The sequence below is a fragment of the Marmota monax genome, unplaced genomic scaffold, assembly GCF_021218885.2.
Source record: "Marmota monax isolate L192 unplaced genomic scaffold, Marmota_monax_Labrador192_F-V1.1 WCK01_AAM20220418_F8-fsc00001, whole genome shotgun sequence".
Taxonomy (NCBI): Eukaryota; Metazoa; Chordata; class Mammalia; order Rodentia; family Sciuridae; genus Marmota; species Marmota monax.
In genome coordinates, this window is record NW_026693777.1 from 32578857 (window position 1) to 32596263 (window position 17407).

The 17407-nt window shown below is 37.9% G+C and overlaps 2 protein-coding genes across 9 annotated transcripts in view; one reads left to right on the forward strand and one right to left on the reverse strand.

Moving 5' to 3' along the window:
- Gpr137c (G protein-coupled receptor 137C) overlaps positions 1 to 14319 on the reverse strand; it is a 49608-nt gene extending 35289 nt beyond the window's left edge. Inside the window, exon 1 of the mRNA XM_046461638.1 lies at positions 13876 to 14319. Coding sequence (XP_046317594.1) covers positions 13876 to 14319 — 444 coding nt within the window. The remainder of the gene's footprint in view (positions 1 to 13875) is intronic.
- Positions 14320 to 14952: 633 nt separating this feature from the next.
- The window catches only part of Txndc16 (thioredoxin domain containing 16), an 89484-nt gene continuing 87029 nt past the window's right edge, over positions 14953 to 17407 (forward strand). For 5 of the 8 annotated variants that reach the window (XM_046461484.2, XM_046461487.2, XM_046461485.2 and 2 more), the window contains exon 1: positions 14954 to 15187. The gene's annotated coding sequence lies outside the window, so the exon portion shown is untranslated. Of the gene's footprint in view, positions 15188 to 17067; positions 17161 to 17407 lie in introns of all 8 variants that reach the window. The other 3 variants (XM_058584653.1, XM_058584656.1, XM_046461488.2) reach the window with 3 other exon arrangements.

A 17407-nucleotide genomic window follows, 5' to 3' on the forward strand; every position in this document is an offset into this window, starting at 1 on the left:
CTGAATTCTCAATTCTCTTGAATAATCAGATAATTAGGCAATGTTGTCCTGCAGCTGAAACTGAATTAATGTGGCTTTCCTCTTTAGACATGTGATCCGATTCAGTCCCCACAACTTCCTTCTCAGACAGTAGCATCGAGCCCCTCTAGGCATTTGAGTTTGGGACTTCTGTTTTAAAATATATATATATATTTTTTTTGAGAAAAGGAAATAGATACATGGAAAAAGGAAAGAAGGGTAGAAAAATTTCTGCTCTGAAGTTATATATTCAGAGATTCCTCTCCTTTAAAATATTTGGGACACATTGAACAAAAACTTCATTCAATAAATATTTATGAACAGCTAATACATGTCAGTTATTAAATAAGGTACTGGGGATATAGCAAAAATAGACTTAGTTTCTATTCTTATGGTCTAATAAGTTCACATGAATATAAAAGAGCAACTGTGCAAATAACATGAAGAAGAAAAGCATAAAACTCTGTCAGTCTGTAATTTATTTGGCTAGTTGGGTTAAGGCATCCCTGAAGAACTGTCCACCCAGGAATTGAGGGGGTTAACTAAGCACTAGAGGAGGAAAGGACACTCTAAGTACCCCCCCAAAAAATGGGCAAGTACAAAAGACTAAAAAAACATTTAATGTGGCTGAAGTAATGAGCAACAAGGAACACAGTGTGAGTCTGGAACCATGAACAGCCTTATAGTATGTATAAAACTACCTTTATCATAAAGAGTAAATAGAGCCAATGGAGGAATCTAGGCTTAGGGCTTTTAAAAGCGATAACTCTGGCAACAGTGTAGAAAATAGATCTGTGGGGGGGGGGGGTCAGAGAACACATACCCAACAGTTGAAAGGGACTACACAATAGATGGCAGTAGCTTGAATCAGCTGTTGTGATGTGTAATGGACTGAAGGTGATAGAATTTGGGGATGGAGTGAATGTGAGGTATGAGGGAGAGGGCAGTATCAAATGACTCATAGTTTTCTGAAACATGTAAATAAGTGGAGAGCAATGCCAGTCTTGAAATGGGGAACCAGGTTTTGGTAGAGATAAATGTGGCGTAGGAAGGAAGGAGAAAAGATCGTCAGTTCAGTTTGGGACATATTGAATCCATGTGCTTCAGATATCTTTGGAGAGGATGTCAAACAGACACAGGATCTAGAAAGCCAGAGCTCAGAGAAGCACTCTGGGTTAGAATCACAGATAAGTGTGTGAGTCATTGACTTTTAAGTAGCATTATGCCATGAATGTGGACTCAATCACTTGGGAAGAGGAGGGGGTGGATCTAGGCTAAAGTCTTTAGAAATGTCAACCTTTCATGGCACAGCATAGGCAGATGAGCTTGAAGAGAAGTTAGCATGATAGTAGGAAAATCAGGAGAGCATACAATGTAAGGGAAAAACAGGAGAAAGGGGAGTCATTTGCTGCTGAGAAATTAGAGAACTGAAAAACACCTAATAAACTTGTTAACACGAAGATTATTGTGAGCCACAGATTATTTTGCACAGTGAAAGGCAAAGGCATATTAGAATGTCAGGAGAAGTGAGAAAACTGTGATGTGTGCATGGTCACCTCTGAAGAAGTTTGATTACAAAGAACACTATGAAGTAGCTTCTGGTTTTGTCAAGTCTCTTTATTGTATATTTTCTATTTTAACTCCTCTCCTGCTTCATTTAGGTTTATCTTACTGTTTTCTAACATAATAATTGTATTTATAACCAGTCACTTAAGTTGTTAAATGTTTGTCTAGCATAAAGATTCAAGGTTTTCAATTTATTTCTGCATGCCAACTTGGCTGTTTCATTTGTTTTGATATGTAACATTTTATTATATTCTGTTTTCTAAATTCTATTGCAATTTGTTCATCTGTGTGTTCATAAGTGTTTTAAAATTTTCTGAACGAACTTTCAAAAACTATTTTTGTTACTGAATTATAACTTAATGTCTTAGGGGTGAATGTATTATGAATAGTCTACAGAATTCCAATTCTTTGAAATTTAGTAATAGCTATGACCAACATTATATGCCAAGTATCCTTCTAAAGATTTTATATAAATTAATCCTAATATTATGAATCAGGTACTATTATTATTCTCATTCTTATAAACAGCGTAATAGGCACAAAGTTGTTAAATAATTTACCCAATTAGCTTTACCAAGTTAAGCAGAACTGATAAATGATAGTGCTACATTTTTTACATTTGTTTTTCACTTTAGTTTTGTTCCTGGAGTAAACAGTTATACTTTTTTTTTTGTGGTGGGTGGGAATAAATTTCATTGAAGAATACTATTTTTTGACAAAACTTCATTTTCCTCACTATATTTCTTTGGCATCTTTGAAAAAACTCAGTTATCCATATAGTTCTCTCTATATATACATGTCTAATTCTGGATCCTCCATTCTGCTCCATTGATCTATATGTCTATCTTTCCCTCAATATTACACCATTTTGATCACCTTAGCTTATAACCAATCTTGAAATTCAGGTATTATATTTTACAAAACTGTTTCAGCTATTCTAAGTCCTTTGTATTTCCACATATATTAGAAATTTTAATAGATTGCAGGTACAAGTCAAACTGGAGAAGTGACATCTTAAAAATAAGGCATCTTCCAGTGTACATTTTCCCATGTACATAGGCCTTCAATTTCTCTCAATAATGTCAGAGCTTTCATTAAAGAGATCAGATCTTACACATCTTTTATTACATTATTTCTAAGTATTTTAATTTTTGGCATTTGTAAGTGGAATTTTTATATTTTCTAATTGTATTGGTAACCAGTCATATCCCATAAGCTTCTTCAATTCACTTGTTAGTTCTTATAGATTAAGATTTTTGCCCTTAGCAGTTGTCACCTACAAATGGAGACGCTTTTTTTTTTTTTCCCTCTAATTTTACAGCCCCCCTGCCCGCCTCCCCCAACCTTACTGCAATGGCTATGAGAGCAAGCCCTGTGCTGAAACACTTTATTCTTGTCCTAGTAACCTTTCAATCATTCATCAAGTATAACATTAGGTGTAGGATTTTTTGGTTTGTTTTTGGTGTGTGTGTTGATGCTCTTTATTAGATTTCCCTTATTTGTGAATTTTTAAAAAAGTATGACTGAATTTTTCTTAAAATTTTTCCCACATCTATTGAGATGATTTTCTCCCTTCCATGGCAAATCTGGTTTATACACAATTGATTTAATGTTAAGCCAACAATGCACTATTGGAATGAAATATATTTGGTTGTGATATTCTTTTAATGATTATTGATTAAATTTGCAAAGGACTTTTATACATATTCATGAGAAATATGTTTATCATAGTGTCTTTTGTGATAATTCAGTTCTTATAATAATCCTATGGGGATAGGCATTGTTATCCACAGTTTCAGAGACAAAGAGGAATTCAAAACTTGCCTGGGTCTCACAGCTGTTAAGTCATTGAGATGCACCAAGTAGTTCTCATTGTTTCTAACTTTTTTGAGTGCTGCTTTAATATTCTAGTATGGGGTCAATTTCTAAAAATGTTCTAGTGTTAATAAAAAGAAAGTATACCCTATTGTAAGACAATTGTTCTATAAATGACCATTTTATATTTCCTTGTTAATATTGTCTGATTGATATATGTCAAAAGTTCCAATAAAACATTACATTTGATTTCTCTTTGAAGTTCTATTAATTTTTGCTTTCTTTTGGTTAACAGGGCATGATACCATTTTACTATGCTTTTTACTCTTTCTTAGGTGCTTGTATTAGGATTGATCTTGTATATAGCACACAGCTGAATTTGCTTTAAAATGAATATTTTCATTATATTGGAGTATTAAGTTCATGAAGTTAGAAATTTTTGTGGTGCTGGGGACTGAACCCCTTACCCATGCTAGGCAAGCACTCTACCAATGAGTCATACTCTGAACCAAAGAATATTTTCTTTTGTTTTTTTTAATATTTTTTTATAGCAGATGGACACCATACCTTTATTTTATTTTTATGTGGTGCTGAGGATCGAACCCAGTGCCTCACATGTTTTAGACAAGTGCTCTACGTACTGAGCTACAACTCCAGTCCAAGAATATTTTCTTTTAAACTTTTTTATCATATTTGCTCTTAATGTTTTTTGTTTTGGTTACCTTCTTATAAATTTTATCATCCTACTATCTCTAATTTTCAACTCTCTGTAGTTTGAAAGTTATATATACTTTTTCATTTGAAAAGCATATGCAATGATATTGGCCAAATTATATTATTGTATTGTGTGTACAAATATATAACAAATACCATTAGGTACAATTATAATGCACCAATAAAAATATAGAAAAGCTCTCTTCTTCTCTTCGTTAGCACGGCTAAGGGTCTGTCGATCTTATTTTTTTTGAAGAACCAACTTTTAGTTTTATCAATTCTTTCAATGGTTTTTTTGTTTCAATTTCGTTGATTTCCGCTCTGATTTTAATTATTTCCTGCCTTCTACTACATTTGCTGTTGTTTTGCTCTTCCTTTTCTAGGATTTTGAGATGAAGTGTGAGCTCATTTATTTGTTGGTTTTTTCTTTTTTTGAGGAATGAACTCCAGGCAATGAATTTCCCTCTTAAAACTGCTTTCATTGTGTCCCATAGATTCCAATATGTTGTGTCTGTATTGTCATTTATCTCTTTTGATTTCCTCCTTTATGTTACTAACATACAAGATGAAAAAGGCAATATCACAACGGACACTACAGAAATATAGAAGATAATTAGAAATTATTTTGAAACACTATATTCCAATAAAATAGAAGATAGTGAAGATATCGATAAATTTCTTAAGTCATATGATCTGCCCAGATTGAATCAGGAAGACACACACAGACCAATAACAAAGGAGGAAATAGAAGAAGCCATCAAAAGACTACCAACCAAGAAAAGCCCTGGACCGGATGGGTATACAGCGGAGGTTTACAAAACCTTCAAAGAAGAATTAATACCAATATTTTTCTAGTGATTTCAAGAAATAGAAAAAGAAGGAGCTCTTCCAAATTCATTCTATGAGGCCAACATCACCCTGATCCCGAAACCAGACAAAGACACTTCAAAGAAAGAAAACTACAGACCAATTATCTCTAATGAACTTAGATGCAAAAATCCTCAATAAAATCCTGGCGAATCCAATACAAAAGCATATCAAAAAAATTGTGCACCATGATCAAGTAGGATTCATCCCTGGGATGCAAGGTTGGTTCAATATACAGAAATCAATAAATGTTATTCACCACATCAATAGACTTAACGATAAGAACCACATGATCATCTCGATAGATGCAGAAAAAGCATTCGACAAAGTACAGCATCCCTTTATGTTCAAAACACTAGAAAAACTAGGGATAGCAGGAACTTACCTCAACATTGTAAAAGCTATATATGCTAAGCCTCAGGCTAACATCATCCTAAATGGAGAAAAACTGAAGGCATTCCCTCTAAAATCTGGAACAAGACAGGGATGCCCTCTCTCACCACTTCTATTCAATTTAGTTCTTGAAATACTAGCCAGAGCAATTAGACAGACAAAAGAAATTAAAGGCATAAAAATAGGAAATGAAGAACTTAAATTATCACTATTCACGGATGATATGATACTATATCTAACAGATCCAAAAGGGTCTACAAAGAAACTACTAGAGCTAATAAATGAATTCAGCAAAGTGGCAGGATATAAAATCAACATGCATAAATCAAAGGCATTCCTGTATATCAGCAACAAAACTTCTGAAATGGAAATGAGGAAAACCACTCCATTCACAATATCCTAAAAAAAAATAAAATAACCTAACAAAAGAGGTGAAAGATTTATACAATGAAAACTACAGAACCCTAAAGAGAGAAATAGAAGATCGTAGAAGATGGAAAAACATACCCTGTTCATGGATAGGAAGAACTAACATCATCAAATTGGCGATATTACCCTAAGTTCTTTATAGGTTTAATGCGATGCCAATCAAAATCCCAACGGCATTTCTTGTAGAAATAGATAAAGCAATCATGAAATTCATATGGAAAAACAAAAGACCCAGAATAGCAAAAGCAATTCTAAGCAGGAAGTGTGAATCTGGTGGTATAGCGATACCAGATTTCAAACTGTACTACAGAGCAATAGTAACAAAAACAGCATGGTACTGGTACCAAAACAGGCGGGTGGACCAATGGTACAGAATAGAGGACACAGAGACTAATCCACAAAGTTACAACTATCTTATATTTGATAAAGGGGCTAAAAGCATGCAATGGAAGAAAGATAGCATCTTCAACAAATGGTGTTGGAAAACTGGAAATCCATATGCAACAAAATGAAACTGAACCCCTTTCTCTCGCCATGCACAAAAGTTAACTCAAAATGGATCAAAGAGCTTGATATCAAATCAGAGACTCTGCATCTGATAGAAGAAAAAGTTGGCTCCGATGTACATATTGTGGGGTCAGGCTCCAAATTCCTTAATAGGACACCCATAGCACAAGAGTTAATAACTAGAATAAACAAATGGGACTTACTTAAACTAAAAAGTTTTTTCTCAGCAAGAGAAACAATAAGAGAGGTAAATAGGGAGCCTACATCCTGGGAACAAATTTTTACTCCTCACACTTCAGATAGAGCCCTAATATCCAGAGTATACAAAGAACTCAAAAAATTAAACAATAGATGAATGGATAAAAAAATGTGGCATTTATACACAATGGAGTATTACACAGCACTAAAAAAATGACAAAATTATGGAATTTGCAGGGAAATGGATGGCATTAGAGCAGATTATGCTAAGTGAAGCTAGCCAATCCCTAAAAAACAAATGCCAAATGTCTTCTTTGATATAAGGAGAGCAACTAAGAACAGAGAAGGGAGGAAGAGCATGAGGAAAAGATTAACATTAAACAGAGACGAGTGGTCGGAGGGAAAGGGAGAGAGAAGGGAAATTGCATGGAAATGGAAGGAGATCCTCATTGTTACACAAAATTACATATAAGAGGTTGTGAGGGGAAAGGGGGAAAAAAAACAAGGGAGAGAATTGAATTACAGCAGATGGGGTAGAGAGAGAAGATGGGAGGGGAGGGGAGGGGATAGTAGGGGATAGGAAAGGTAGCAGAACACAACAGTCACTAATATGGCATTATGTAAAAACGTGGATGTGTAACCGATGTGATTCTGCAATCTGTATTTGGGGTAAAAATGGGAGTTCATAACCCACTTGAATCAAATGTATGAAAGATGATATGTCAAGAGCTTTGTAATGTTTTGAACAACCAATAAAAAAATATATATAGAAAAGCATATTTGACCTGAAGTTTAATCAATGTGTCAACAATCCTCCAAGCAACACTAGGAACTTAAAATGCTTTGACCCCAGTACTCCAGCATCCTAGTTTATATGCTATTTTATATGATTTTAGTTCTATTATTTTTATATCTAGAAATTGTCTCATACATTTATGGTGTATAGATTTATTTATACCATTTTCCTTCTTGTATTTTAAAAACTTTCTTGGGCTGGGGATGTGGCTTAAGCGGTAGCGCGCTCGCCTGGCATGCGTGCGGCCTGGGTTAGATCCTCAGCACCACATACAAACAAAGATGTTATGTCCGCCGAAAACTAAAAAAAAAAAATATATATATATATTAAAAAATTCTCTTAAAAAAAAAAAAAAAACAACCTTCTGACACATACTCTTTAGGATTTCTTTGGAGAGGGTTAAGTTAAACGATTTTTATCTCCATGTAGTTTATCCCTACGATTGATAGTTTCATTGCAGGTAGAATTTTAGGTACCAACATGTACGTTTCATTCTTTTGTTAGTGGTGTCTGCTTACTTCAAAAATATATGGTTGGTGGTGTCTTAAATTTTTATTCTAATTGTTTATTTATCCTGCTTTGGATTTTTTTTAATGTGAAATTTGGGTTAACTTTCAGTCATTGATCCCTTTGAATAATTTCTCTGAAATTTCAATTAGACACATTAGATTTACTCTCTTAACCACTTGTTCATACTCTAGACTCAGTGGTTTTTTTTCCCCCTTAAGATCTTCTAGTTCACTAATTTCTTTTTAATTACCTTTAATTTGTTTAGCAATACATTTCAGTTCTAGCTGGGCATGATGGCACTTGGCAGTTTGGGAGGCTGGGGCAGGAGGAGCAAAGCCATCCCCAGCAACTTAGTGAGGCCCTAAGGATCTCAGTTAGATCCAGTCTTAAATAAAATACAAAAAAGGTCTGGGGATGTGGCTCAGTGATTAAACGCCCCTGAGTTCAATTCCCAGAAGATTTCCAAATGTATAAATTGAGATTTTTTTGGTACTAGGTATTGAACCCAGGGTCTCTTAACTACTGAGTCACATCCCCAACCCCCCCCCCCCTTTTTTTTTTTGGAGATAGGGTCTTGCTAAGTGGCTTAGGGCTTTTTCTCATTTACTGAGGTTGGCCTTGAACTTGTGATTTTCCTGCCTTAGCCTCCCAAGTGGCTGGGATTACAGGTGTGTGCTAGTTTTATATCTTAATGTTTTATTCTTAATTCATTTAAGTGAATATTTTATACTATATGTTGACTATCCTTTATCTAAAATGCTTGTGACAAGATAAATTTCAAATTGTTTGGTTTAAGAATGTTGACATATAATAATGTATCTTGGGAATGGAATCCAGGTCCAAACACAAAATTCAACTATGTTTCATGTATACCTTACACACATGACCTGAGAATAATTTTATATAAACTGTTGTACCTGGGTTTTGAGCGAAACCCATCACATTAGGTCACACTTGGAATTTTCCACTTGTGGTGTCATAATGGTATTCAAAAATTTTCAGATTTTGGAGCATTTTCAATTCCAGATTTTTTACTAGGGATGCTCAACCTGTATGCATTTGATAATTCTGATATCTGTCATCTTTGTAGGTAAGATTCCCCAGTGTGATTTTTTGGGCTCATTTTCCTTGGAATTTTATCTGTCAGGATTGTGGGTTTAAAGTACAATCCTCCACAGATGATTTATATTCGTTCCTTCTAGGTGCTTGAGATTATTACCAGGCAAGGATAACTTCACATTTTCAGGTTGGGCCTACCTACCCACCCCTAAAATCACAGAACTGATGTGAACTCTGGCTTTAAACTTACTCAATAGGTAGCTTCTTATACATTCTCAGGGAAGACTTTTCTTTCCCCAATTTGTTACCCCTTGCACCCAGATACAAGGCAGAGACAGGTCCAAATCCCACTATCAAGCTCTGAAGATCTGCTTATTTTCCTAGTTCATCAATTGAAGGTGTATACTGTAAGGATTCTGGACTTATGGTAAGGGGAAGAGGTCTCACATTAGACCTCACCACCAAGTATAGGCCTCCAATGTCACTTGCCTATACACCCAGCACACAAAATGAAAATTTGGGCTGTGGGCTAACAGGAAGCAGTTGATAACCACTTGCAACCCCTAAGACAAACATCTGTGTGGTATTTTGTCATTCTGTACTTTTTTTTTTTTGGTGGTGGTTTTTGGCTCTGAGGAATTTCTTTACTTACCCAGCTCAATCATGCATTAGAAAAGATAAATACCCTCTGCAGCACTGTTAAGCATTTATCTGAATCTGGTCAGACAGATGGCTCTGGCTTCTATTTCTATAAAATAGGAGGTAAGGGTCATATGCTGAGGACCGCAGTGGGGAATAAAAGGTTTTCTAAACAATGGAAAAGGCTTGAAACAGTGTGAAAATGGGAAAGTTGAAGCAGCACTAAATAATAAAGAATTAATGATACCCAGGAAAGTTCATGGTATAGAAAGATTTACTTGATAAGAGTTTACAGCATTGGAACTATACGGTAGTCTCACATCTGGTACATGTTAGCCATATGACCCTGGACAAATCATATCCCTTTTTTGTTTCATAGGAGTTAGATGAAGATAAATGTATAAAATGCTTTGAAAATATTAAATGCATAAAACATAAGGCATTATGATGTTTTCTGCAAAAGATATGTATCAGAAACTCTGGTCTCAGAAAAACAGGATTAAGTTAGTGGAAAAAATGTACCTTAGTAGATTCTGATAAAAGTTTATAATCACAGTTACAAATAAAAGTCAAATACTGAACCTGGCCGCTATTACCAGAGAATAGTACTACTCTGAGACTTAGCCTTTCTGTTTAGAATTTGTTGAAACCAAATTAGCTAAACTCTAATGATTATATGCCATTTTCATGTTATGAAAATATCTTTGCTTAACAAAACTCTAAAAAAGTAGTTTCACTAGTGAGATTTTACCCACGGTAATAAAAAAAAACAAAAACAACTCTTTAATCAAACCAAGATAATCTAAGAGAATCTTAGCATTAATAATATGGAATCTTCAAGACAGAAAATATAAAGATTCCTGACAGTCCATAATTCACCTCAAATATTCATTAAAATATAATTAAATCCACACACATTTGATGACTAAATATTTTCTAGGTTTTGAAATTTTTAGATCATCATTCAATAATATATTTACTGTTGTTCTAGTTGCTGTAAAGTAAAAATATAAAATAACTTCTTATCCTCAAGGAATTTTCATTTTAAGTAGTGAAAATATTTTTTATGGGAAATCACCAAACATGACAAAACCAACATACCTGTAAGTTGACTTTCTTGTTATTTAAAGGGTCATCAATATTTGGAAGAGCTTATCCATTGGAAGGAACAATAACATCATCAATGAATATAAGAGTTAAGATTTTAAATTTAATTTTCCTAGGTGTTTAGTCATTATGACTAAGTCACTGTATTTTATCCTGACTAAGCAACTGGCATTCATAATACAAAATTGCAAGAAAAAATGTCAATATGAGCCTCAAAGATGAACTCATTGATTTTGGCTTGCATTTCAATGCTCCAAAGATAGTGTACTAACTCTCATTTTAAGTCCTTTTGCATGTGGATAGCATCAGTTTTATCAGATAATCTGTTTTAGATACAGAAGAGTTTTTCCAGTGAAATTACAGGAGTGTAAACCCTTGTTTGGTTACATTCATGTTCTACTGATATTGCCAGAAAAAGTTCAATGTGGTTTTAGATTAGTGTACTTTTCTTTTTCCCTTTCCTTCCAACAGTCTGTTTCCAGGAGGTTAAGTTGAAAAGCCTAATTGTTTCAGAAAGGGCCACTTCTTATCTCAATTCCATCCAAATATAGTCAAAGAGAAAGAGTGGTTTAGGTAGTTCTATTAAAAAACATGAGTTTTGGAAGACCCACCAAAATGTGTTCAAAGTAGTAATAGTTGCTTTACCATTTTTTGCTGATCCATAGTTTTTATACCTAAATCCTTAAAGTTAAAATATTTTTAGTTAGTGAGAAAAGTATAACAAATGCTTTAAATAGAGTCAAAAGTAAAATAGAGTTGTTTTTAATATGACAAATGGGTAAACAAAAGACTTTGAGTTAAAAATAACCAAGTATCAGTTTCCTATTGGCCAACAGACTTTCTCTACCACTTTGATATAATATGAAAAACTCACTGCGAAGAAACTTCATTAATTCAGAGTGATCAATGGGAAGTACATTTCCAGTTATGTGGAACTGATATTAAAAACTGGATTAAAATAATCTTTAAAATTCAGGTTCCTTTGGAGTTTCTCTAAAAGGGAAAAACGTTTCTGATTAAAAAGTCTCTTTTTAAATAGAATTTCCAAAATGTTGAAAATATACTTAAGTACTGTTACATGTTCTAAAATCGTTTGATTACAAAAAAAAAAAAAAAAAAAAAAGACAACTCACATTGTTATTAGGAGACACCACAAAAGAAAAAATTTGGAAAGAAACTGAGCTAAAGTTATGTTTTCTAGGTCAATAGTGTTTTATTGCTGTCTCAAAAAAGTACACAACACCAATGAGATTATTGTTTACTAGGAAGATTTTTAGACTTTAAATTCTTCCTTACTAGCTTGGAATATTAATCAAATGTCTGAAAACCTGATCTAGATACTTTGTGTATTTTATGCTGTAAAACCATACTTTTTAGAATTCTGAGCTTAAATATTGGTGCTTTTTCTAGTGTGATAATGTTAGCTGCTTTATCTTGGAGTGAGGAGCTAGCTGGTAGAGAGTACAAGGAATCTTCTAGGGCACTAGAGATGCTTTATATTCTGGGTGGTGGTAACATGGGTGTATACATGTGTGAAATTTAACTGTACATTTAAATTATGCATTTTATGGTATATATCTCAAGTAAAGAGTGCTTAGTCATTAATGAAATGCCAACTATTTTACAATGAACCATGAATATGACTTTGTAAGTCAAAATGTATGGGGGAAAACAAGTTATCTGTATGCTCACAGCATGTGAACTGCTAGTCACTTTCAGGTAAATTAATTGTATCTGACGCTATATAAGACTTACAGTGATGAGAAGTCACTAATAGCCTATCAGAAACTCAAACTTCTATCAAGTGTTAAAACAGCTTAAACAACTAGAAGATTAGAACATCCTCAAATAAGTGACATGATTACAGCATGATCATTTGATTAATGATTACTCATTGTTTTTATTTCTGCTTCTTGCTGTTTGGGTTTTTGTCATTATATTGCTTGGACTGCCAAAAAATTGAAATGAAAAAGAATTAAAGTTAAATTACTTTTGTTACCTAACTGTTGTTTTTAGTGTGCTAAATAGCTGAAGTTATGTGCGTGATTTTAAAAGTATGTGTTGTTTATTATTAAGGGAGAAAAGAGTTGATTTATGAAGGAAATGTAAACACCTAATCTGCCTCAAATGTTTTTTCTTTTTTTGCTTTTGCTAGGAATTATGTTAATTCTCATCACCTCCAAAAGCCTTTGAGAGGATTAGCTGCATAGACCAATATTGTTCTATATTAGTCAGTATTAAGCATATGATGTCACCTTGTTCCTCCCCTCCTCAAGCTTTTCTTTGGAGGGAAGGGGGGGGCGCATTTTGGGGCAGTTCCCAAAATACTGTGGCTTAAATACCACTAGCTGACACACATGATTGACAACCTTAAACTCCCAAACCTGTTTGAAATGGGTCAAATACTCAAGCGCTGCAGAACAATGCAATTCAACCAGCAATTCCCCATAAAAGAGAAAGGGGGTGTGATTAGGTTCCAGCAATTAAGCAAGTTATTGCAAAAACAGTTTGGTGGCTTGTTTCTGCAATAGGCACAAGTTAAGGAGTATTTTCTTTCTTAATTTGCTCCAAAAAAAGCTATACTGTAAGAGGTAGGATAAATTACCAAAGCATGAAGCACCTGGAGCAAATATTAAGGGCTTTATGGAGGTCCTTAGACTGACCTGCAGCATTGGTTATTGATGGTTAACCCTGCTGGGAACGATCGATCAGAATTTGTGTGAGCCTTATTGAGCCACAGGAAAGGAGATGCAGGAGGGAATATAAGCTTCTAATAAAAGAAACGCAGCAACAATAGCAGAGGAACAGCTCTGCCTGGTGACGTAATGGCTGGCAGAGGTCCAGCTTCAGCAGAGCTGCTGCTACCTCAGCATCCAACCTCCCTCAACACAGTCCAGCTTCAGCGGAGCTACCGGAGCTGCTACTTCTGGCGTTGCTACTTTGTTGCTGCCACCAACCCCTTACCTTACAGGACAAGAACACTGAACAAAAGGGGTTGTCCTGCTGTTTTTAAGTTGACAGAACACACATTCTCTTACTCACACTCTGCCAAGCCCTTCAGTAACCGAATCAACCAGATGCTTAAGTTTAGGGCGAAAACACTGGCGCACACTCCAGGGGTGCCTCAGTTTACCCAGGCTGGTCTCGAGTCCACCTCTCACTGTTCCCCCGCCCCACAGCCGCCGGCCCTCGGCGGGAGTTGATGGGGCGGCTCCGCTCACCGCCTGGGCTCCCCCAAGTCGGTCCTCCCGCCTTACCTCCGCCAGGTAGAGGTTGAGGAGACAGAGCGTGGAGAACTGGAGACAGGAGGGGAAGCAGTAGAGCAGCCAGTGGGGGAAGAAGTGCAGGTGAGCGGGCGGCCGGAGCAGGGGCAGCGAACCGCTGAGCGAGAAGGCGGCGGAGAAGAGGGTGGTCCTGAGCGCTGCCCACAGGAGACAGAGGAAGAGGCAGAGGCTCTGGTAACTCAGCCGCCGCTCGCGATACAGGAGCAGCCGCCACAGCTGCAGGTAGGCAAAGGCGAAGAGCGCGGCGTAGAGCAGGGCGTGCAGGACGCTCAGCGCCAGCTGCACGGAGCCCGGCACCGCGGCGCCAGAGGCGGCAGCGACCGCGCCTCCGCCTCCGCCGCCCGCGCCGGGCGTCGAGGGTTCGCGGCCGGCAGTGGGGGCGACGGCGGCCTCCGGACCCGGCACTGACACCCTCATGAGGGGGGTGGGGGACAGGCGAGGGAGCGCGGGAAGGAAGGGGCCGGACTCCGGGACGCCGTCGATGGGGAGAAGGCTTGCCCTCTTACCCCCCACCCACCCCAGCCTCCAACCCCAGGAAGCGCCGTGACAGGACCCGGAGCCCCGCGCAGAGCAGCCGCGGCTCCCCCCTACCCCGCCTTCTCTTCTCCGCCCCCCCTCCCCCCGGGGGTCTCGGCTCCTCCTGCTGCGGCTCGGCTCCGTAGCTGCAAAAAACAACTCTCGGCTGGAGACAATCAGCTGAGAAACCCGAGCATTTGAGGCGCTCGCTCCGCACCGTGGGCTAGCACCGATTGGCCCAGGCAGGCACGCCCCCCAAGCGCCGCGCTCGAAAGGCCACGGGCCTTAGAACCCGTCACTCCGAGGTCTTGAGATCCGATTGGGCGGCCAGTTTCCCCGATTTCTGCCCCCGCTCCACTCCCTACCCATACTGCTGATTGGCCCAGCAACTGCATCGCCGGCTCGCGCCGGCGGGAGGACTCGGTTGTCGTCTGTCACCTGGGGTGGCTCTCGCTCCGCCCTCTGCGCCTGCCATTGGCTGGGGAGTCCTTTACGTAAGAAGCACGAGGAGAAGGAGGAGCCTCGGGTGATGTTTTTTTTGCTCCGGTGACCGATTCCACGGAGAGGGTGGCGGCCACAGGCGGGGAGGGTGCGGGCCGTAAGTCCTTACAGGTAGGCGTAGCTGTGGCCGGCCTCCTGGAAAGCCGGCTGCTGCCCCGCCTTCTGCCTCCAACTTGGTCTCAGGAGCCAGGAACCCTCGTCCGTGGGTTTGGTCCGGGTCCATCCCCGTAGGTCTTGCATTATATATATGTATACAGGTCTCAGGCAGGTAGGTGGCAGCGCGGGTCCTTCAGATATGGTTCTATTTTTTTTTCTCTTCTGTCTGCAGAAATGGGTATTCAAACCTGGCGGCTTTCCTCTAGCAGGGGCTGCACCGCTAAACTCTGAGTTAGCACTACTGCTTCTGGGACACGGAGGGGCCTCACCCGGACCTTTCTGAAGGGCATTTTATTTATTGATTGATTTATTGATTTATTGATTGATTGTGTGAGCTGTAGGAAACCGGGATGTGTGGGTGGGATGATGTGACGGGTGAACCGAAACTCTTGAGTTAAAAGACCCCCTTCCTTTGGAAACGTCCTTTAATAACGAGCGGTGGTAGGATCAGAGGAATGTCGAAGCGATCTGTGAGTAGAAGGTTGTTCTTTGAAAGAAAATTTGGGAAGATGCCTCGGGTATAAATTTGCGGGGGTGGGGTTGGGGGGGCAGAATCAAAACTAATGATTGTCTAGAAGGAAAGGAGAATAGCCTGCTTCTTAAATCCCACTTGTGTTGAAGCCTTATTACTGAATATAGGAGATGGTGGCGCTATACCTAGGTCTGAGAAAGCTACAAAATAAATGTTATGTTACTGCTTATGTATAAACGAGAAATAGTTATTCCAACATATTCCACACATAATATTTATTGATTTTTTTGTGTGTTTGGAAATAAAGGGAACAAAGTGGTGAGAGAGTAAGAGGAAATAATTTATGTTTTTGGAACGAACAGCACATCACACATTCAGTAACCTTGTAAAAGGTACTTTACTGGAGCAATCAAAACAGTCTTTCCTCACTATTCTTTGTCCTATGCTTTGCCCAGGAAGAGCGTTGCTCTCTTTTTGCTCAAGTAAGTGGTCAACGTGGAGGGACTTTAAAGTCTGTTTTGTACTCCAGTTTCTGGGCTAGTAGTTCACCAGGCTCTAGGTACTGCTGCCGTGTGGGTTCTTTCTAGGTATAATGACAAAATGATGGATGAGTGTGCCTGATACTATTATGTAGACATTCTCAGATGAAAATTCAGTGGAGCATGTTGACCAGTGTAGGTTACAGTAGGGTACAACTTACTGAAAGAAGTTAACAGGCCTGATCCAACATCAATACTTTGAAGAAGGAACCTATTATTTGGAATTTAAGAGAATCAGCAGAATTGATTCTTACAGAATATGGTTAGGGTAGCCTTAAAACAGGTGATAGAATGCTCATGACAGGAGTGAGGTAATTGATTGCAGCTGTGTACTTAAGCACAAAATCAGTTATGTCATTTTAAGCATCTGTCAAAATCAAGATTACCATTTGTTCTTCAGCATGCCCTATTTGTGCATCTTCCATGATCAATGAAGTATGAATTTAAGTTCAGGAAGAGGTTTTTTTTTTTTTTTCCTTTTTCTCTTCTATTTTCTGCTCAAAATGGTGATAAAAAAACATCCAGTTTGTACTCACACAAATTTGCTTGTGAAACTCTTTTTCTCCTTGTGTGAGAGTAAGTATGGACACATTTTTCCTTTCTTTCTCCCTTTTTTGGGTGAAGAATGTGGGGTAAAAATACAGGATTTTCTTTCTACCTGCTTAGAAGGACTCTGGCAAAATGTCGACTGCTTTTATTGCTTCCTTTGGGTCCTTGGGTTTATTGAATAATAAACTGTTGAGATTTAATCAACATTTTATTAGAGGCTGGTGCAGTGAGCAGGTTCTGTTCTTCAGTAGCAGCATTAAACTGTAAGTAAGCTATTTTTTGACAGAATGTTTTTATAGGAATTTTGTAAGCATTATATGCCCCATTTGTTGCAAAATATGGAATGTGTCTTTTCCCAGAGAATAGTGCACACAGATCTTGATATAATTTATTTAATAGTTATAGTTGCTAACTAACTTTTTTTCTTGACAGGGTAAGCAATTGATTTTATGGTTAATCACAATGGAACTTTAGTCCTATAAAGGGGAAACTCATCAAGGATCCCCTAGAAAAGCTTACTGCCAGGTATTCTAAAATTTAAATGTATTCAAGTGCACAAAGGTTGAATATTGTACTACTGAGAGGGCAGATTACTCTTTAAAAGCAGACCTGTGTATTACTGTACACCAGACCCAATACCACAATGGGACTGATTTAGCTAAAGGAGGACTACCAGCTGTTCTACCGGCCTAAGGAGCACATAGAGGCAGATTTGCATCTGCCTCCCCACAGGAAGGCAGGGTTTATGACTTTCACTTGAAGTACTTCCTGT